Source organism: Nyctereutes procyonoides, unplaced genomic scaffold (assembly GCF_905146905.1).
Source record: "Nyctereutes procyonoides isolate TBG_1078 unplaced genomic scaffold, NYPRO_anot_genome, whole genome shotgun sequence".
NCBI lineage: Eukaryota > Metazoa > Chordata > Mammalia > Carnivora > Canidae > Nyctereutes > Nyctereutes procyonoides.
In genome coordinates this window covers 18,579,873-18,602,600 of record NW_026575036.1, presented here as the reverse complement: position 1 = coordinate 18,602,600, position 22,728 = coordinate 18,579,873, and the positions used below count along the sequence as shown (strand labels likewise).

Sequence of the window (22,728 nt, the reverse complement as noted above, 5' to 3'; positions counted from 1 at the left end):
TATCGAAAATACAGAAAATAATTTTAAAAATAATATAACTTTGGGATGGAAAATTGGTGAGCCTCTCTCCCTCCTAATATTTTACAATTTAAAAAATCATGTCAATAAGAAGCTTTTAGAATGATACTTCAAAAAGACTTATATTTCTAAACAAATTTATGCTGGGGAAAGTATTCTTATAATTTAGTGCTTGTAGAGCAGTGACATTTAGCTCCATACAAAAAAATACAGAATAGAAAGCTGCCTTAAAAATCTAACTGTGCAGTGGGCTTTTTAAGAAAGATGGATTTGGCTAACAGCTTGATTACAAGTACACGTCTTAATGCTGAAGATACTTGTAATTTCATTTTGGCAAAATTAGGATACAAGACTGTGTATCATAAAGGTATTGATAGTGTTGTGGGAGGAATACATTTAAGACTTGCTTTCATAGCACATAATTTATCTGAGCTCTAATATTTTTATGTAGCTAATGCTTCAGCAATTATACAGTGTTACTAGAATCAGATGAGTTAATGGCTGTGAACATATGTACAAACTCTTACATGCTAGTAGATACTGTTTCCGGTCATCTCCAGAAAACCATGGTTTTATTTTCTATCTTGTATCTAAAGCTGGCAATAAAAATTTCCCTCATACCCAGCCATCTGAATTTTCCAGGTAAAAAGTAAATAGAGTTTGCTAATGAGAGTGGTTTGTATACAGCTCATCTCTCCTGAAGATGACCCTTATAAACCACAGACAGAATTTTAAAAACTTGACACTGGAAAACTCCAGCTCCAAGGATAGGTTGGAACTGAAGGGAACTTGATTCTTGAATGGCTTGTGGTGAGTCTACATTTATGGCTTTTTACTTGAGTGTAGTCCTCAATTCATAATGGACAGCGAGAACTTAACTAGAAAACTTAGTTTTATTGGCTGTACAGTCTCAGTGGCTAGAGTTTGGGTGGTCGGAGCGGGGTGAAATTTGAGGGTGAAATTCCAGGAAAAGAATGATCCATAGAGGAGGAAGCCCCCTAAATCTGAATATTTATTGGCCACAAATGTTTTATGGACCTCAGAACTCTGAATATACAGGAGAGATTCCTTGGAGCCTGTGGAAAACAGCAGTTGCAGGATGATAAAAGCTGAGAGAGATTGTATTTCCCGCTTGTATGAGGAGTGACATATTTGGAGTTTGAAACTTGAGGTTACAGCTCAGGCTTTCCATTAGAACTGCAGAAAGACTGTGCCATGGAAGTGAAGACTGTGGCATGACTAAGGATTTGCCTTAAGACCAACCCGAAACTGAAACAGATTCACCCTAACCAAGTATAAAACCAAACCTCCACAAACTCAAGGAAGCTGAGAGGTAAAAGTCTACATTATTCTGAAGAAAAGAATAAAATCTAGAGTCTCTACAGTTAATCATTCACAATCCTCAGAACACAAAAAATTATTAGATGTGAATAAATGGAACTTATGACACATAACTAAAAGAAAAATTGGACAATATAGACAAATCTCTAGATAATGTAGATGTTGAAATTAGCAGAAAAGGACTTTAAAGCAGCTATTATTAATAATGTTGAAAGATTTAGCAAACAAGGTAGTCATGCTGAGTGACCAGATGGTGATTCTCTGCAAAGAAATGCAGCCTATAAAAAAAAAAAAAAAGCCAAAAAGAAAATCTAATAGTGTTGTAAGTACAGTCTCTGAAATTAACATCTAAAAAATTCATTGGATGGGCTTAAGAGAAAATTGAATATGACAGATGATAGGGCTTAGGGACTTGAAGGCAGATCCATTGATACCACCTAATTTGAAAAAGAGAAAAAGTTGAAAAAGAAAGAGGCTTAAGTAACCTAGGGCATAATGTTGAATATTCTTATATACCTCTAATTAACACTAGTCTAATATACATGTAATTGAAATCCAAGAAAGAATGAAGAAAAAATATGTTAAAAAAAAGAGAAAGGCTGCAAACTTCCAAAATGTGGCGAAAACAATAAGTACTGATTCCAGAATATAGTGAATCCCAAGTAGGATAAATATAAAGATGAACATATGCAGGCATATCATAGTCAACCAGTTGAAAACAGAAGACACATACAGAGAAAGTTAGGATCCAAGAAAAAAAAGACATGTTACATGAAGAGGAACGGCAATACAAATGATGACTGACTGTACATCAGGAACAGTGGGAGATCTGGAGACAATGGCATGTCATCGTTAAACTACAGATGACCCTTGAACAACATGGGTTTGAACTGCATGGGTCCACTTACCAGAATTCTTGTACAAATATGGTAGAGTACTATAAATGTATTGTCTCTTATGATTTTCATAGTAACCTTTTCTTTAGCTTTTTTATTTTAAGAATATGGTACATAATACATATCACAAAATATATATGTATGTTAATGTTAATCGAATGTTACTGGTAAGGCTTCTAGTCAGCAGTAGGCTACCAGTAGTGAAGTTTCTAAGGGAGTCAGAACTTATGTTTGGATTTTTGATGGCGCAGGGTGGGTATTCCTCACTCCTACATCGTTCGGGGTCAGCTGTACTGAAAGAAAAATGTCAATCCAGTAAAATATTCTTCAAAAATATAGGTAAAATAAAAACATTTTCAGACAAAGTAAAATTAAGAGAATCTCAGCACCAGACTTCCTGAATCATAAGAAATAGTAAGGGAAATTCTTCAGACTGAGGGAAATGACTCTTGATGAAAGCTCATCTACAGTAAGGAAGAAGAGCACCAGCTATCATAAATAGAAGGCTAAATATAAAGTACTTTGTTTTTCTCCTCTCAATTTTTCCAAAAGACCTATGACTTTACATTTTAAAACATATGACAATAGTAAAAACATTAGAGGAAGTATATGAAAATTAAATGTTTCTGAAGAGTTACAGTGTTATATCTCTAAGTAGTAAAGATGCATATTTTTATCCCCAGAACAACCACTAGACTATTTTATAAAAAGATATGGCTAAGAAGCCACTATAAGAATTAAAATGGAGGAGCGTTTGGGTAGTTCAGTTAGTTGAGCATCCAATTCTTGGTGTCAATTTAGGTCATGATCTCAGGATCTTAGGATCGAGCCCCATGTGAGGCTCTGCACTTAGTGGGGAGTCTGCATTTCTTCTCCTTTTCCCTCTGCTGCACCCTGCCCCCGACTTTCTCCTTATATGTAAAATAAATCTTAAAGAATTAAAGTGGAGGGGTGCTTGGGTGCTTAAGTGTCTGACTCCTGATTTTGGCTCAGGTCATGATCTCAAGGTTGTGAGTTTAGGCCCCATGTTGGCTCCACGCCCAGCATGAGCCTGCTTAAGATTCTCTCTCTCCCTCACTCAGCTCACATTCTCTTTCTTTAAGGAAAAAAAAGAAAAATAATTGAAATGGATATTTAAAATATTTGGGTAAGCAGAACAAAGGCAAGAAAGGAAGAACACAAGAATAAAAACCAGATAGAACAAATGGAAGGCAAATAGCAAATGGTAGACTTAAAACTCAATTTTACAACAATTATAAAATGTAAAAAATATTCATTGTGCACAAGAAGTATGACCTAAGTCTATGTTGTCTAAAAGTGACACAATTTGGGATCCCTGGGTGGCGCAGCAGTTTAGCGCCTGCCTTTGGCCCAGGGCGCGATCCTGGAGACCTGGGATCGAATCCCACGTCGGGCTCCTGGTGCATGGAGCCTGCTTCTCCCTCTGCCTGTGTCTCTGCCTCTCTCTATCTGTGTGACTGTCATAAAAAATAAAAAAATAAAAAATAAATAAAAGTGACACAATTTAAGTATAATGCCACAGATAGGTTAAAAGACTAGGAAAAGATATACTGTACAAACACTAAATGTAAGAAAGCTGTGTGGCTTTGTTAATAGTCACACAAAGTAAGACTTTAAGACAAATGGTATTATCAGAGATAAGAAGGGGCATTTCATAATGATAATAGAGCCAACTAATCAGAAATAAGAATAATTTTAAAAATCTTATAGTTTTTCCAGTTAGCTTCAAAATGCATAAACACAAATTAGCAGATGGTGACTATACAACATTGTGAATAGACAATGTTAACATATCTTTACACTTAAAAATGATTAAAAGGTAAATTTTATATTTCACTGCAATAAAAAAACTTTGAAAAACTAAAGGAAGAAATAGACAAATCTGTGCTCATATTTGGAGAATTTGAAACTGTTAACAACTGATAAAAATAATTAGACAAAAAGTAATGTTACAGAAAAACCAGATAACACTGCTAAACTGCCGTTTCATGATGAACATTTGTAGACTGCTGTACCTAACAGCTGCAGGAAGGACATCCTTTTTCAGATTGACGTTAGACATTCTCTAAAATTGACCATATCTCAAACCATAAAATAAATGTTAATATATATATTTTTAAGGTTTTATTTGTTTATTTAGAGAATATGAACTGGAGGGGAGGGAGAGAGAGAATCTCAAGTGGATTCTGTGCTGAGCAAGGAGCCCATTGCAGGGCTCAATCTCACAACCCTGAGATCAAGACCTGAACCAAAATCAAGCATCAGATGCATAATGAACTGAGCCATTCAGGCATGCCAATGTTAATAAATTTTAAAAATGAATTGTATAGAATATGGCTTCTGATCATAACAATTAAACAGTATAAGAGAACCAGAAAATCTTCAAAAAACCAGCATGTTCTAAATAATGAATCTAAGAAATCAGAAAGAAAATTTAAAAATAGTTTTGAATTAAAAGAAAATACAGTATGTCAAAGTTTGTGAAATGCAGCTTCAGCTGTATTTAGAGAAAAGTATATAGTTAAGGTGATTATATTATTGGAGGAAAAGTCATATGATCTAAGTTTCACGTAGAAAAGCTAGAAAAATATGGGCACAATAAATCCAAAGAAAACAGAAGAAAATAAATAATAAACTAGAAGTCAATGTAATAGAAAAGTAAGCAATAGAAAAAAATATACTGTTGATTCTTTGGAAAGATGAATAAAATTGATAAACTGATATGACTGATTAAGCTGATGAAAAAGCTAACGCACAAGTTATCAATATCAGGAATAAAAGGTTATGTCATTGCTCTGGACGTTATTAGGATGATAGAATGCTTTGAATGACTTTGTGCCAATAAATTCAACAACTTAAGTAAAATGGGCATATTGCTTGAAGATCATAGTCCTACTAAAAACTGACATAAGGTAAAATGGAAAATCTGAATATCCCTGTCTTAAGTAAATTGAATCATTATTGGTAACCTACCTGCAAAGCAGTATTCAGGCCTAGATGGTTTCAGTGTTGAATTCTGTAAAAATATTTAAGGAAGAAGTAGCTCCAGGGCACCTGGGTGGCTCAGTGGTTGAGCCTTCTGCCTTTGGCCCAGGGTGTGATGCCAGGAGCCTGGGATGAGTCTCTTATCAGGCTCCCCGCAGGGAGCCTACTTCTCTCTGCCTATGTCTCTGCCTCTTTCTCTGTGTTTCTCATGAATAAATTAAAAAAAAAAAAAAAAACAACTCCAAGCATAAGCAAAAGCTTTAAGAAAATAAAGATGGAAGGAATAATTCCCAGCTGGGATTTTGAGGACAATGTAACTCTAATGTGGCCTAAGCTATTAGAAAAAAAAAAAAAAAATCTCTAGGATACTGATCAAAAGTATCCTTGCAAAATACTAGTAAAATTAAAGCTAGTAATAAATAAAAGTATAATAAATTGTGACCAAGTCAGTTTTCTGAGGAAAGTCAGGTTATTTAGCATTTGAAAATTAATTCATGCAGGTCACCATGTTCAAATTATTAAAAAGAGGAGAACCTGTATAATTAACTCAATATATGCAGGGAAAGCTTTTGACAGAATAACATTTATTTATGATAAAACCTTCCAGCAAACTAGAAGAGCACTTCTTGAACTAAGTAAAGGACATGTATGAAAAAAACCTGCAGCCAACTTTGTATACAATGGTGAAAGCCTGAATGTTTTCCTTATTATCATTTGCAAGGCAAAAGTGTCTGCTATCACCATTTATAGTCATTCAGATTCATTCAAGTGAACAAATCGATTCTAAAAGTTTTTACAGAAAAGAGAAGGACCTAGAATTGCCAAAAGCATCTTGAAGAATGAAATTAAAGAGTTTTGTCTGATTTTAAGACTAAGTATAAAGCTAAAGAATCAAAACAGACTGGTAAGGATAAATAAATCAGTGAAATACAATAATAATGTGGATGTATCTCAAAAAACATGACTGAAAGGAGTACAGTCTTCAGCATTCTGTATGATGTTCATTAACATGCAAAATAAGCTATGGGGACAGAAATTCAGTCATTGGTTGACTATGGCAGTGGGGATTGCTGGAAAGAGAGGAGTATAGGGACTTTCTGTAATGATGGAAATATTGTGATTTTTTATTGAGATGGTGGTTATAAGGGTATATATATTTCTCAAAACTCTTACAATGATATACCTTGGAGCTCTTCATTTTGTTATATGCAAATTGTACTTTAAAAATGTTCATCTGCACCTTCTGTTAGCTCCCTCCATCCTACTCCTTTTCTGTATGTTACTTTTTCTAACATCCTCCGTTGAAATAACTTTTGTCTTTGTTCCTACACTGTGCTAAAACCTCAGTCATAGCAATTAGATATAATTCTATTTTTGTTTGATGATTACTAGTGTATAAGCTCCTTGAAGCAACGGATGTCTACTAATCATTGTATCTCCCAAATCCCTAGCCCAGAGCTTTGGATATGGAAGATTTTCAGAGGGGGGCAGGGAAGAAAAAGGATATGTATGTAGATTTGGTTGTGTGTGCATTATTTCTAGCACTAGTACCATGCATTTTGTACAAGTCATTGTATTTTGCACATTTGCAGTTTAATATCTGTGCAAAACACATTCGTTTTAATATCACATCTTATTCAAAGGAAGTATATCTTGCTGTTTCTACTATAATCACAACACTCTAAATAAGCTTGACCTGATACACCAATATCAAATCACTTTGAGGCATTTCCCCCACCACCTACACAGAGTTCATTTTTTTTATGTTTACATATTTGACATGAATTTTGGTAAATAGTTTATACAGACGCATTCATTAGGTAACACAAAAGTTACTCATTTGCTGATCATATATCACCTGTTTTTTACTTGAAAGATTCCAACTGCGACATGATTTTTGTTCTTATGTACTTTCAGCTTTGGTCTCATGTTTACTCTCTAGCTGCCATCAGATTATCAGATATGTCAGTCATCAGTGTTGATGTTCTGCATGGTCCTTGAAGGCAGAGGGAAATTAATTTACCAGCCTGGGATCTCAATTTATTATTTTAATTTCTTATCTGTTAAAATGGAGTTGTGAGTCATGCACTAAAATTGAAAAATATGTTAAAAGGTGAGTTGTAATCATAGCAGGTGGCTAAATTCAGTGTTATCCTTTTGCATCTAAAACTTGCATTTAGAAACATACTACGTAAATTACAATTTATATTCGGTAATTATCATGTACATATTTGTGATTTTGACATATGATGTGAGCATTTCTTTTGTAAATCCAGGAATAGAGATCTTTTAGTAAATGCATAACTCATTATTAAGTATGTAAGAAGTACATGAAAAAAACCTCAAAATCCATAGAAACATTGAGCAGTGAAGTCAGGTAGCTCAGGATGTAGGACTGAAGGAACAATGTTCTTGAATGTGATTTGAAAGGGTTGGATTATGCCTTTTTAAGGGGAAAATGTTTCCTTTCCCTAAACAGGGTACAATGACATATATTGGAAAGTTTGGCTTGAGAGATATTTTTGGATTTATACAGTACTATACCATCTCTGGTTTAAGTGCTCTCATGATGCTTAGTGATTGGCATAGAGTTTGGCACTTAATGTACATTAAGGAGATGCTTGCTGGGTAAACAGCTCAGAATAACAGCTCAGATAGATCATAGGAATTCAGCCTTTCCAAACAACACAGTAAATCTTCATTAGGTAACACTTATGAAGAATTTACTAACTGCTGACCCTTTTTATTTTCAATGAACTGTTTGAGGAAAAAAGTGGCTTAGAGTTTATTTCATAGTTCTATGTAAAAGGATGCCAGTTGGAAACTTTTAAAGAATAAGGCTTAGTATCTTAATATTTATGATATTCCTCTTTTGTGCTATTCAGAAAGAGCTAACATGAACATGATTTGTAAATTAGTAGGAAACAGATATAAATGTAATGTAAGCTAGAAGAGGATGGACATATCAGAATTATAAATTTGGTTTTGTCACCTGATTTTTTTTTTCCAGTGAATTTCAAGAAAGTATTGGATATTAGAGAATATTGCTAAAAACCCTCACTATACAAGGAATAAACTTCAGACGTCGTCACTGAGCTAGCTAATCTGAGTGTTGTGAAAAATAACAAGATTCTCTGTGACTAGAATATAAGGTGGATATTTGGCTGAAAAATACATTTAACAATGTGAGTTTAGGAGACAAGTAAGGAAGTGGTTATTGAATGCCTTAATGCTGTCATGGCCTAGTGGGATAATTGGCTGACTGCAGTGTCCAAAAAACCTTTATATGCTTCTCAGAGTGAAGTATCTTCCCTTAGTAGAACTTAAGAGCTGTAAAAACAATTGCATACAATTTGTTTCAAATATAACATCTTGTAATACAGCTCTCTTAGCTATGATAGTTTTTCTAGAATAGCTTGACTTATAATTAAAACCATAAATCATATAGCTCTTCTTTTGTAAGGCATTGGGAACCTTTTTACATTGTTTGGGAACTTAAGAAAGAACAGAGAGGAGAAGAAAAATAAACAGCATGTGGATGCAAGATATAATTCCTCACTCTTGCATAATTCCTTTTGGAAGAGGAGAAGTTTAGAGAGGCCTTTGGGAGGCAGAGATTGAAAAACAAAATATCGTGGAAAGCAATGTTAGATCTATCAAGTTCTCTTATGTAAAATATTTTAAAAGGATCAAATAATTGTTTTTTGCTCCTAGTCATTTTTTAAACCATCTCCTACCATGTTACCCATATTTTTCCTACATGAAAAATGTATGTATGTCTTAAATTCAAATTCAGTTTGGCACAGTGTTCAAAACAAGCAGTATGAGTTTGCCCATACAAATGAGATATTTTCTTTTAATTAATAGTTGATTATTTTCATAGTAAAACTCTGGTGTCGGGAGCAACAGTATATTCCACGTGTCACAGCAGGTCTGTGTTGTTAAGTTTGCATTTCCCCTTCCTGTGGGTGCTTTTGTGGCAGGTACCATGCTCCTAGGAGGCTGACTGCCCCCTGGTAGCCGCTTTGCCATGTTACTCTGCAGTGCTTTAATACATTTAACAGAGGTGAGTGAACAATAGAACTTCTAAAGTTATCCTCGAAAGTCTTTAAACATGAGGTAAAGATTAATTTATCTTAATGTTCTCTTTTATGATTTCTGCAGAATTAAGGTAACTAATCATTAGACATTTATTATAGCTAGTCTTACAATAAACATTGGAGCCAGATTGCCTAAGTTATTTTATTTTTAAATTTTTAAGAAAGATTTACTTATTTTAGAGAAAGGGAGGGAGAGGGAGCAGGGGTGGGGAGGGGCAGAAGGAGGGAGAGAGAAGCTCAAGCAGACTCCCCACTGAGCATGGAGCCCCACAATGGGCTTAATCCCAGGACCCTGAGATCATGACCTAAACCGAAATTAAGAGCCAGATGCTTAACCAACTGAGCCACCCAGGTGCCCCAAGATTGCCTAGATTTTAATCCTAGGTCCACTGCATACTAGTTCTATATCTAATTTATACTTAGTTTGTTTTTAAAATGGGACTGTAATGATACCCACTTCATAGGGTCATTGTGAAGACAAATGGATTAATGTTTCTTAAACCCTTTGAACAGTACTGGGCACATAGTAACTAGTGATTTGTATTAATCACTTATTACTATTGCTACTGTTAAGTGATTACATGTCTAAGCTATTTTCAACTATTTTTTTTTAATGTATTTGGAACCTAATCATCACCCTGTAGAACTACTAGAGGATAAATAATGTGTTCATCATGTTTTCAGTAGACCATGTCATCAGATAACCATTTTATTATCAAAGAAGTGGGGCAATTATGAGCTACACAGTTCGTGTCTTAAATGGCCATCAGTTAGAGGATGCTTGCCTTAGTTTTGTGGGTGAGAGCACTATGATTCCTTTAAAACAAGAATGGCGGCAAATATGGAGTCCAGTGCAGGCCCAGTTTGGTTTTATGTGAAGTACCACTAGGGGAAGGGCTGTCACCTAGGAATGCCGGATCTTTGATTCACAGAGCTTCAGTTCTTGGCACTGGGAAGAAGGCTTAATCTGCGGTAAAATAGCTGGGCTTGTCTCCTTTGGTGACAGCTGGCCCAGCCACACCACTTGAAAGCATTGCCCACAATTTTAGGGCCCATCCTGGTTTTCTGGAAGGTAGGCAGGTGCTGATCTAGCTAGTTGGACCAGAAAATAGCTCATTTGTTAACTTCAGTTGAGAAAGTATTAAAAAATCACCTGTGAGTGATCAGGATGCCACAGAAGATTCTTAAGAATTTTAGAATTCCTGAAAGCTTGGGATTTGTGCTCTAGTCAGCCTCCTTCCCTTTCTGTCAGCTTGGTGTGCCTCCAGAAGATAAATAGCTTTTGCCTTAAAGTATGGACCTTGGGTGCTTATTGTTTACTTTTACCCCCTGGGTTTTTAAAAACACTTAGATAGGTGGTTCTTAGCCCTGACTGCATATTAGCACCACCTGGGGAGCTTTTAATAATATAGAATTTCCTGGGCCTGAAGCCCAGACCAATTAATCAAAATCTTGGATGGGTAGGGCCTGGACACTAACATGTTTTAAAAGTCTTCCTCCCCCCATTCTAATGTGAAGTCAGGGTTTAGAACCCTTGATTTAACTTAAAATAATGAGATCTCCCATATCAATATTTAAGTACTACTTTGGGGGATTGACTGCCCTAGTTTGTCAGCAGACTGTCTTATTAGTCATGTGGTTCCTGATTTCCTTGGATTTCCAGGACTCAAGGTGAGTCCCAAATACATACTGCCTTTTTACTAAGCCTATAGACTTCTTGCTCTTGTAGTCTCACGATAAAATTTTCATCAGTAACACAGCAAAGCAGTCTTTTATTTTTCTTATTCTTCAGTCTGCACATCATCAGAACGACAGTTTTTTCTCAAGAAAGAAATTGGTTAGTTTTACCTACTGACTTTGGGTGGATGATACAGCCGAGATCGATAAATTGTATTGAATTGATAGTTGAGGGAGTCAGGGAGGTAAGTTTTTTATGGCTAAGTGCCTTCTCCATTTTAGGTACCAACTGTATGGTTCCACTTAATTCTCTCAGCAGTCCTAAGAAATAGATCTGCCACCTGTACATTAAAATATTAAATAACTTGACCAGGGTTTTGTGGCTAGTATGCCCAGAGCTGAATAGAACCCAGGTCTATTCCTATGTTCTTTCTATCTTTCTATCACAACTACTCCCCATCTTCTGTTATTTGGTTTTTGCAGAGCCTTGGAAATGTATTCATCAAAATACTTTTACCATTTTTTGGGAGGAAAAAATTTCCTTTACCCTTTAGAATTCCTCTGCCTGGCCTAACATGAGACATGAGATCACTTAACAAGAGACAAATAAAAGTTTAATGACATGTATTACCTCCTGTATAAATAGGAGAGACCCAGATAAAACTCATAAAACTGAGCAACTCCACAAAGAGGCCAAAGCCATCACCCTAAATACCATCTTCATCTAAAGACCAAAGAAGATGTTGGGGGCTAGGAGACAGTTATGACAGGTTGGGGAGAGAAAAGCACAGTAAACAAGGGCAAGGTTGTGATGCAGATTTAAGTCTTAACCTTCTCCTTTGATAAGAGTCTCTAGAACTCTTACAGAGGGAAATACCCCTACAAGAGGAAATTTCCCTTGTAAATGTAAATGAATTTTACAAAAGGGTAATTTCTATTTGGTTTTTAGAGCTTTCCCTGTGTTTTCAATTTCTTAAAGATACTTAGCCTAAAATAATCCTTATGCCAAAGAGACCCCTTTGGGGTGGCAAATTGTGTACATCATGAAAGGTAATCAAAATATAGTAAAATAAGCTTTGTTTTACTTCTAGAAGAGGAAAATTAGGACATAAATGTATAAAACATGTTTTATTTTGCCTGCTCTCTGGAACCAGGCTTCAATATCCTTAAAGGTTGACAGTTGGGTGCCACCCACCTTAATGTTAGGGCATTGAATTGTGTATTTCAGACCTTAGACTCTTGGATTTTAAAAGACTAGAGAACTAATCTAGCTTGCATTAGGAACATAAACTAATATGTATGTATACAATTTTCTTTTTGTACTTACCTTTTCTACCCTTCTCCCTTTTCTTTCAGTTTTTAGAAATACTGTGTCCTAGGATTAAATACTGAGTAGTAAAATGCACAGTGTTATGTGAGCACCTTTTGGTGCCTGAAAACAGTTCAGTTTCTATATTCATTTCAAGTACTGCTTTGAAGGTCCCTGTGTAGCTCTTTAATTTTAATTCATCAGTAAGGGGGTTTGGAGAACAGAAAGAAAGATCATGAAAGATGTAGAGAAACAACACACGAAGGCTTCCATTTTTAGAATTTTTAAAATCTGTTTCCTAATCCAGTATATTTGGCATTTGCCTCTTATTGCCCCCCCCTTTTTTAACACAATTGGCAGTAATGGGCAATACAATTGAGTATAACTTTTTCTTCAGAGAGAACACAAGTGAACAAAAATGTTATTCATTTACAGCAATAAAACATACATTAAAGTAACACATTTGGTTATACAAGTTAACATCTTAAGAGGAAGCTGCCACAAGTATGCATTTATGTGAGCCAATCTCTCATCTGAAGACATCCTAAGAATCTTCAGATGAGACATCTTCAGAAAAGGTCTGATTATATCTGGAATAACAGTTTAATTGAAAGAAATTACCTCGCAATGAAGTTTGCAGAGCTAAATGATCCAGAAGAATTGCTACATGAACCAGTGTTATACAAATGTGAAGTACGTTTATTTTCTGTCTAGCTAATACAAAAAGTTTAGATGTATAGCTCCTTTTGTATCATTTCTAAAAATATTTACTAAGTACCTACTGTGTGCAAGATATTTTTTTAGGTGCTTTGTCAAATACAAAGTTAAATACAAAATCAGGTGAGATAGATATATAATTCATTATAATACAAGGTATAGTGACATAAATGGAGTTTAAAACACTGTGTTCTATAGGTTAGCAGAGGAAGGAATGATTAAGTATTGGTATAATTATCACAGCCCATGGATTAAAAAAACACTTTTAATAAGATCTTGTTTAATACTATGAACCAAAATGACTCATTTAGTCATAAGAACTTGTTTATTAAAAATCTTAATTTTTCTGTTTCCATGTGTGGCTTTATGTGCTGTTTGGAGTGAGTGATACTTTTTAAATTTTGTTTTGGTTCACTTCAAGTTTTTATTTGAAATCCATTTAGTAAACATATAGTGTAATATTAGTTTCAGGAGTAGAATTTAGTGGTTGATTACTTATATGCAACACCCAGTGCTCATTACAACAAGTGCTCTCTTAAATACCAATCACCGATTTAGCCTGTCCGGACCCCCCTACCAGCAACCCTCCATTTGTTCTCTATAGTTAAGAGTCTGTTTTATGGTTTGCCTCTTTTTTTTTTTGACACCTATGTTCATCTGTATCATTTTGCAAATTCCATATGTGAGTAAAATCATACGGTATTTGTCTTTCTCTGATTTTGCTTAGCATAATCTACTCTAGTTCCATCTGTGTCATTGCAAATGACAAGATTTCATTCTTTATCGCTGGGTAATATTCCATTATATATGTTTTCCACAGCTTCTTTATCCATTCATCAGTCAGTAGGGCATTTGGGCTCTTCCCATAATTTGGTAATTGTTGATAATGCTGCTATAAACATCAGGGTGCATGTGTTCCTTCAAATCAGTATTTCTTATCCTTTGGGTAAATACCGAGTAGTGCAATTGCTAGGTCATAGGGTAGTAATATTTTTAACATTTTAAGGAAGCTCCATACTTTTTTCCAGAATGGCTCTACCAGTTTGCATTCCCACTAAAGTGTTATCAAGGGTTCCCCTTTCTCTGCATCCTCCCCAACATCTGTTGTTTCCTGTGTTAATTTTAGCCTTTCTGGCTAGTGTAAAGTGGTATCTCATTGTAATTTTGATTTGTAGTTCCCTAATGAGTGATGTTGAGCATCTTTTTATATGTTTATTAGCTGTCAGTATATCTTCTACGGAAAAATGTCTGTTTATGTCTTCTACCCATTTTTTGAGTTTGATAAGTTCTTTATAGATACTGGATACTAAACCTCCATCAGATATGTCATTTGCAAATATTTTAGAGTGAGAGGTAGTCTTAACACCCATGTGACAATTTTTTTCCTGCTATTTTTGGAATTAAAATGAATTTGTTTGAAAAGTAGTGGACTTATTTCACAAGTTGTATATCTGGAGGCTTCAAGGCTGCTCACTCTACTTTGGGTTTAATATAGCTTAAAACTTGGAATAGCTTTAAAAAGTATATCAAGTCAATTGATTTATTGTGAGTATCAGTGAGTATGTTTGTTAATTAATCAGAGTTGGCTTTCTGAGCTCTACCATCATAAGTCTGCCATGGAACATAAACTCAGAGAATTTGGATCAACAGAAAAACATACAGGTGTCCTAGATCCATAGAAGTTTCCATTTGAAAGTGACCTTGAAGTTGAGCTAATCTAACCCCTCAATTCAAAAAGATCGAGGACTAACATCAAAGGAATGTTAGGACATAGATCTAGTGGTCAGGATAATTTTGCAGAGATCTTTGATACTGACGTACTCATACTAGTATTTTTATTTCTTTGACGGATTTAAAACGATATGCCTTTTTACTATATTTCTGTCATTTTTTAAAGATTTTATTTATTTCTGAGAATACACAGAGAGGAGAGAGAGAAGCAAAGACACAGGCAGAGGCGCAAGCAGGCGCCATGCAAGGAGCCTGACGCGGAACTCGATCCCGGGTCTCCAGGATCAGGCCCCCGGCTGAAGGCGGCGCCAAACCGCTGAGCCACCCGGGCTGCCCTATTTCTGTCATTTTAACAATGATTGTTTGCTTCTATCTTTTTTCTGCTCTGGCTTTTCCTTAGTTAATGAGGTTGAATGTGATGCTTGATGGCAAAATGAAATCATTACTGACCATTCATGGAGCAAAAAAAAAATAAGGAGTTTGGGTTATTTATTTTAATGAAAAAAAATCTTTTTAAACAGATAATCAGAGTTTTGTCTGAGCCCCATTTTCTATTGTAAAACAGAATTATATGTATTAGTATTAGAAAGGGGTGGTGATTATGGTGTTTTGCATGATGTGTGTGGTTCAGAATGTACATACGTAATTATTGTGACTTTTGCCCTTTTTAAATGTAATTGGTATGAGAGAGAAGAATCTGATTTTTCTCATTTTCCAGTTCTCACTACAGTATAAATGTATCCTTTTTTGCGAGGACTGGGTGGCTCAGCTGTTGAGCGTCTGCCTTCAGCTCAGGGTGTGATCCCAGAGTCCTGGGATTGAGTCCCACATGGGGCTTCCTGCATGGAGCCTGCTTCTCTCTCTGCCTATGTCTCTGCCTCTCTCTCTCTGTCTCTCTCATGAATAAATGAAACCTTTAAAAAAATCCTTTTTTTTTTTGGTCACACACACAAAAAATCACTCTAATTTAATATTAGATACTATTCCCCATGTGGTGAACACAAACTTTTTATTTGTACTCAGTGTTAATAAGTCCAAATTTTAAAATAATATATGGATTTTTTATTGCAGGTACATGTTGGGACTTGCAGCAATTCCAGCAGTTATACAGTTTTTTGGCTTTCTCTTTTTACCTGAGAGTCCTCGGTGGCTGATTCAGAAAGGACAGACTCAGAAGGCTCGTAGAATTTTATCTCAGATGCGTGGTAACCAGACCATTGATGAGGAATATGATAGCATCAGAAACAACATTGAAGAAGAAGAAAAAGAGGTTGGCTCAGGTATGTGGATTTTGTACTTATATGAATTTTAAAACTACATAATGGTTTTATTTAGAAACTATATTATTTTGCTATTATTTAGCAACTCTAAATGATGTAACATTTTCATGTGTATAACCAAATCAAAATAAATATATTTTAATTTAGTTTTTGAAGTAATATAAGAATGTTATAAAAGAAAGAAAACCCATCCCCATAATACCACTATCCTCACATAATTACCATTTTTAGTTTTGTATAGTCTCTTTTATTCTTTCAAAATTGGATATATATGACATGGTTGTCATCATTTTTTGTGTAGGGGGTAATTTTTGAGTATAGACGTATTTTACAAATAAATATATATAAAGATAAACATATGCATTTTGACCTTCTGTATTACCAGAGAGCCTCATAGTGTGAACTGTTGTCAAAATAAATCGCTTTAGTAAAACTAAATACCATGTTTACACGTATTACATTAATTTTCATATCAGTTTTATAAAGAATAAGAATGCCTCTTGATCCTAGTTTTGGAATCATTTTGTATTTCCCTCTTTTCATTACAATGTTTAACTGATTGTCTAATCGCAATTTCACCATGTTGGAAAACCAAAAGAAGTTTCTAGTCCATTTAGATTGATGAATTTCTTTTCAGAGAAGAAATCAGGTAGGGTTTTGAAAAATCTCAAACAGGATCTCTAATCTTGAGAGATTTGGATAAGTGATTTGTAGGATGCATATGTTGTGAGGTAGACATTTTGTAATACATTTCTCAACAATAACCATTACACTGGTAGATTCATAGTTCCTAAAATTGTCTCATTTTCTCCCAGCCGTCCTTTTGCCCCTGTATTAATATTAATTGGTAACCCAAGTGGAAATGCTGACTTGTGTTAGTCAAATTATTTTTCATACTTGAGAAAATGAAAACACCCATACTCATGTATTGATATATGTCACACAAGTCTTGGAAGGTGTGTTCACTCACCTACTCTTGCTATAATTTTTGGTAGAGCTGAAGGTTGTGCTTTCCTGAAACAATAGAATAAACACTGTGCAGAAGCTGGTCACCATGTTGGCCACACCTGACTTAACAATTATTTATATGCAGTGCAGTAGTGCGGTGTTGTTATTTTCTTGCTCAGGTCAAAGCTCCAGTGAACTGTGAGCCAATTCTAGGTCAAGGTCATTTTTAACAAACAAGTTTGTGAGCATATACTATGTGCCTGGCACTGTAAGCATTTCCAGAATAAGCTATTAGTGCAAGTTTTAAAGAGAATTTTGCTTTAACGAAATAATTCGCTTTTACTGAGTTGAACATTGTGTTAATTTAAAAATACTATTTTAAATGTTCATTTAAATTACAAATAAATTCATTTATGTTCCTGTCTGAATTTCTCTCAGCTGTGGCCCACATGAAATAAGATCTTGTTTTTTTGTAGTAATCAGAGTGCTTGAAGCCCATGTACTGACAATATATGAGTAAAAAAATTTTCAAGTTATTAGGTTATTTTAAATACTGTTCAGAACATAAATTTTTATCATCTAAAGGATAACAACTTAATTTAAAAAGCCTTCCTATTTAGGGGTAGGGATGCACTAATTCTACAAAGCATTGACCATGTAGCTTCATTTTGACTGCTGAAAACTTTGTCCAGCTGGTATAGCCATGCAGCTGTTGAGTGCACACTCTTTGAGTTTCATGGTTATTTGGAACGTATAACCAGATTTTTTGCTTAAGAAACTTAAGGTACTTAAGATTGTAATTATCTGTATCTCCTTTAGTTTTTACGAGAAATCTTTTGGAGCTAAATAGGGCACTTTTTCTTTGGTAAAGATAAAATACTGAGCTGTTTACTTATTTCCCGGTATTGCTCTATATACACATTTGGTTATTCATTGAATCCTAATAGCATTTGTCCTGTGCTTGGGTAAATATCTTAAACTTTGCAACTACTACTAGGATTTATAATTTCCCCATTTTAGATTAGTATTATTTGAGTACTATCATCTTGCTTAATTTTAAAATTAATCTCATGTTCTTTTTTAAAAGTATGGAATTAATAGCATTGCGGCATGAATTCACAAGGCAGATTTGCCAGTGTTAAATAGCAAGTAATTTGGGGGCCTCATTTTTATGATTGAGAAGTTTGACCAGGATAAAACCTATTCTGCACAAGTGTGAATTTTATTTCAGCATTGTCAGGTCCAGGAGCAAGACTCTGTGTCCATTTAGTTGGAAAACAGAGACCAGTGCTAGGGCTTGTCATAACAAACCAGCAGGGTCCTGGCCCTCAGCCACTTCTGCATTAAAAAATGATAGACTATGTGGACAAACATATATGAAAGAACAGCTAATTTCAAAGTAATAAAAATGCCCTGGCCCAGAGAAGACAAGTCAGCCATTATGTTGCAGGGTTAGAGAGTAGCCTGGGTTCTTCTGCCCATGGATCCTGACAAGGTAAATCTGGAGCTCCTATTTCCTGGGGACTCTGGGCAGTAAAGTGCAGCTGCCTGGAGGGGGGAGCTTTGGCCTAGCCACTGCAAAATACTTAAGATCTTTCAGGGGATTGGAAAGAAGTTGTGTGTGACCCCTGTTTCTTCTGGAGAGAAATGTTTTATTTTCAGACATGGTGGCTTAATTACCTGCCTGTAGGAGCTTAATAAGTAGATCTGATTCCACCTCAGTCCCCATGTCCTTCTCTGGGAGTTTGCAGTGGATTCGTAACTTATGACTGTTATGGTACTTGATTATGTGACCCTTCTCTCTTCGTAGGATTTTTTTATCTTAGTCACTAGAGTTTAAATTTGATTTCTTTGAGGAAAATAGGCATGGCAACCAAATTAGGTGTTAATTAAATTATTTTTTTGGAAGTGTGAAATAACCAGTGCAGGTGGGATTTACTTCTGGGTCAGACACGCTTTGTGACTTTCTGTAGTGAATATGCTGGTTGATCTGGTTGTGTCAGCAGCATAGGCGAGGCTCAGAGGCCACACTGTGGAATCGGATTGTATTGTATTGGTATTCCATGTCTTCTGCACATGGCAAAAAGGTCAACCTCCTTAACATGTGATTTCGGTGGGAAAAAGAAAAAAAAAGGGGTAACTGATGGGAAAGCAGCAAACAGTTGGTTTTCCCATTGTATTCAACACTATTTACACATCCTGCAGGACTAATAAAGTGAGACTGGAAGTAAGGACAGCTTGATTTGGAAAGCTCCCTGGAGTGGGAGACAGGGAAATGAAAGACCAGTCCTGGTTCCACCCCTAGTTTGTAATCCCAAAAAGATTTTCTGGGAGGTTCTGAATTTCAGATTCTTTTTAGGTTTGTAAGAAAGGAGAGCCAGAGTATCATAGCTCCAAAGTCTGATTTTTTTTTTTAGGGTTTTAAAAATCTGTGGGAAATGCTTCTTTTTAAATTTTCAAATACTATGCAGCAGCCTTTCATTCCAGAATACTGAGTGACACTCAATGGAGATGTGGCGGTAAATAAGATGAGGTTCTGGTCCATTCTGTTGGGAAGAAGCACAGGGATGATAAAGGGTAAATAATTACTGGAGAGCTACAAATGGTAGTAATGGTTTTAAAGGCAATACACAGGATAACAACATTGATAGAGGGACTGAAGGGGAAGAGTTAGGAAAGGCTTCTCTGAAGAGGTGAATGTAAAGGCTGTGAAAGAATCAAACTAGGGAACCGAAGGGTTTCCAAGCAGAGGAAACCACAAGTACAAAATTATGTGTATCACTATTTGGACCAGATTAATTTTCTTGGAAGTTTTGATAATGTTATGAAGTGTCCTTGTGCCAGATTTTTAAGGCATCGGTGTAAGGACTAATTATTCATCTTTATTTATGCCAGGTTGACAATCCTAAGCTTTGAATTTGTAGGGACACAATTACCACTTTTAGAATTAAAAACAAATTTGAGTACTAAATAATACGCATATAATTTCCATCATTTTGTTGCTTGCTTCTTGCAGATTATTGCCTTAGTTTATTTCATGCTGCATAGATGAGCACTAGCGATGTGACCTTTATTTACAACAGAGGTAGAAACCGGAGAGAGACCTAGGTAATTACTTAAGGCAGTGATTCTCAAACTTTTCCACTTGGCTTCAGAGGTAACTGTAGAGAGGCGGGCTTGTTGGGATATGTGTTCCATAGCAAAAGGCAACTGCAGTAAGCCCAACATTTACTTGAATTTTTATGCTTTATCCTATAAATTAATAAAAGTTAGTGTTCTGTTTCACAGTATACCTCTTTACTTTGAAAGTGTTTTTCCTAAATATCTAGAGTGTTTATTCATTAGCTTTTTGTGTTCCATCAGTCTCTCCTGTACATTCCCAGGAGATGCACTCCTCAGCTTGACAGACATGAACTTTTAAAGCATTTGGAGCCCTCCTCTCGGGCAAATGTATGAGGCAGGGTAGAAAGAGTTGGAGCTGCCTATGTTCTTAGAAGCAGATGGTCCTCTCTTAATTTACCAGGCATGTAGAAGAACAGGGAGTCTTTGTCAGGAGCTTTAGTTTATAACAGTAATTGTCTCATAACAAGAAAATTAAAGTTGGTCAACAGAAGAGACAATTCCTCTACAGACAGTCTTAGGAAAGAATCTAGAAATATGTGTATTCATATGCTTAGTGCCACCTCCTTTGAAAGAACTCTCTGATGACTTCTTCAGTTTTCTTTTTTTAATTGATACACAGATGACATACGTTATATGAGTTTCAGTGTGTGACATAATGATTCAGTATATGTATATATTGCAAAACGATCACCACAGTAAATCTCCTTAACGTGCATCATCACACATAGTTAAATTTTTTTTCCTTGAAGTCTTCAATTTCTTATCCTGCACTGGAGAACAGAAATAGATTCTTGGGTGAGGTGGAAGGAAAGTAAAGACTCTACTGCCCACAGGCCCAAGCAGAAGCCCTATAGGTGGGGCTTAAGGAAAGTCTCCTATGTTCTGTCACATCGTTGCTGTCACTCCCTTCTCTGCTCTGCCCTGAGATGTTAAGGCAGGATCATTGGAAGGAAAGTGTAAACAAGGAAGACTTTCTCTCCCTAGAGAATTGAGCAAATATTGTTGTAGAATTGATATAAAAAACTATGGGAAAAAGAAGCAGTGTTTTGGGAGAATGAAGTTGTCAGGGCAGCTTCGGTGCAACAGCAGATGGACTAAAAGGAGCAAAGCAAGGAGGGAAACTAAGTGTACGTCTCAGGGCAAGGGAGGGCATCTTCTTGCAAGGTTGTCTATTTATAAGCATGAGGTTGATTCAGGGAACTTAAAAATGTATATGGCCTTTTCTTTTTTAAAGGGAAATAGCATTTTCGTGCATCCTGTTCTTTAAAAATTGTATATAAATCTTTTTTTAGAATTAATATTACCTAGATCACTGAGATCGTAGATGCTTTCATAATAGATTTATCGAACAGAAGAATATCAGTGAGAAGGTTAGCCTTGCCCTTCGGTCACTCAAATCTTAATCTGGATATGTGAGAAGTAGCAACCCAGAGGCATTATCCAATGCTTTCAGACAAATTAGACTTAGGCCTATGGTTGCTGGCCCCTATTATAAGGAGAGCGTTGAGGTTACCTATGTACAGTGTCTAATCTTGCAAAAATATCCATGCCAACAAGATTTGCATCATTTAATTTTATCAACTGATCAACTCAGTACCTGGGCATATGTGGCTCTCTGCATTTTGGCGTTGTCAGGGAGTTCAGTCTCTCCAGCCTGAAAAGGAAGAACGTTGTAGGGAGAGGAATTTATTCAAGACCCTCCTGTGAGTTCAGTTTAAAACCTATTTTACGTCCAGCTCTTGTGGGGGGTCAGGTCTATCATGTTCAGGAAGGGACAGCTGCTGTGCGCTCGCGCTCTCTCTCTCTCTCTCTCTCTCTCTCTCTCTCTCTTTTCCTGCAGTGATCTTGCGGTTAGGTCAGTAAGTCTTATCTCTTCATAAGTCATTTCTTTTCTTGTGAATTGATATCGACTGTGGCCATTTCAACAAATCATATTCTGCAGAAAGGTCAGAGAAGATAGATATTTATCATATTTTGATAGAAATCCTTCCAAAAGTTTCTTTAGAAATCCGATTCCAGCATAATAACATTGCAGGAGAATGCTCATTGCAGTTGACATCTGCTGCACTTAGAGGAAAGTAGTCATTTTCCCCAGCATTTCTGGTAGTTTTTGCTTATATTTTCTTCATATGGTAGTATACAGTGTTGTCTGACCCAAAGTAATGCAAGTATGTTATTTACTGGATGAACTTGAAATAGATATTGACAAATTGTTTCTCAGCAGGATGACACTCCCCCCCCCAGAGTTTTATAAATATAGGCAAAGAAAAATTTTTGTATCTAATATTCTCAAGATGGTTGTAAAATTGCCAAAATTGTCCAAATGTGAGGCTATTATACATATCTCCTATGGTAAACAGATTAAAACAAAAGGTCAAGTAAAAAGCTGCTTTAATTCTCTATTCTTGTGTTAACAAGCTATAAGCTGGACTATAAAAACAATATATAATTCTATTCAGCTTCTAGTAAAACATTTTTTTAAGCATGACGACTTATTTAAAAGAAACTCTATTTAATTCAGTATGGTTTTAAATAAAGGTTGCCTTCGATTTTCTAAACCCCAGAGGACTTTTAAAATCTTA

General features: G+C 35.6%; 1 protein-coding gene across 1 annotated transcript in view; it reads left to right on the top strand.

The window, feature by feature from the left end:
* SLC2A13 (solute carrier family 2 member 13) overlaps window positions 1-22,728 on the top strand; it is a 372,286-nt gene that overhangs the window by 60,995 nt on the left and 288,563 nt on the right. The window contains exon 3 of the mRNA XM_055318501.1: window positions 15,867-16,075. Coding sequence (XP_055174476.1) covers window positions 15,867-16,075 — 209 coding nt within the window. The remainder of the gene's footprint in view (window positions 1-15,866; window positions 16,076-22,728) is intronic.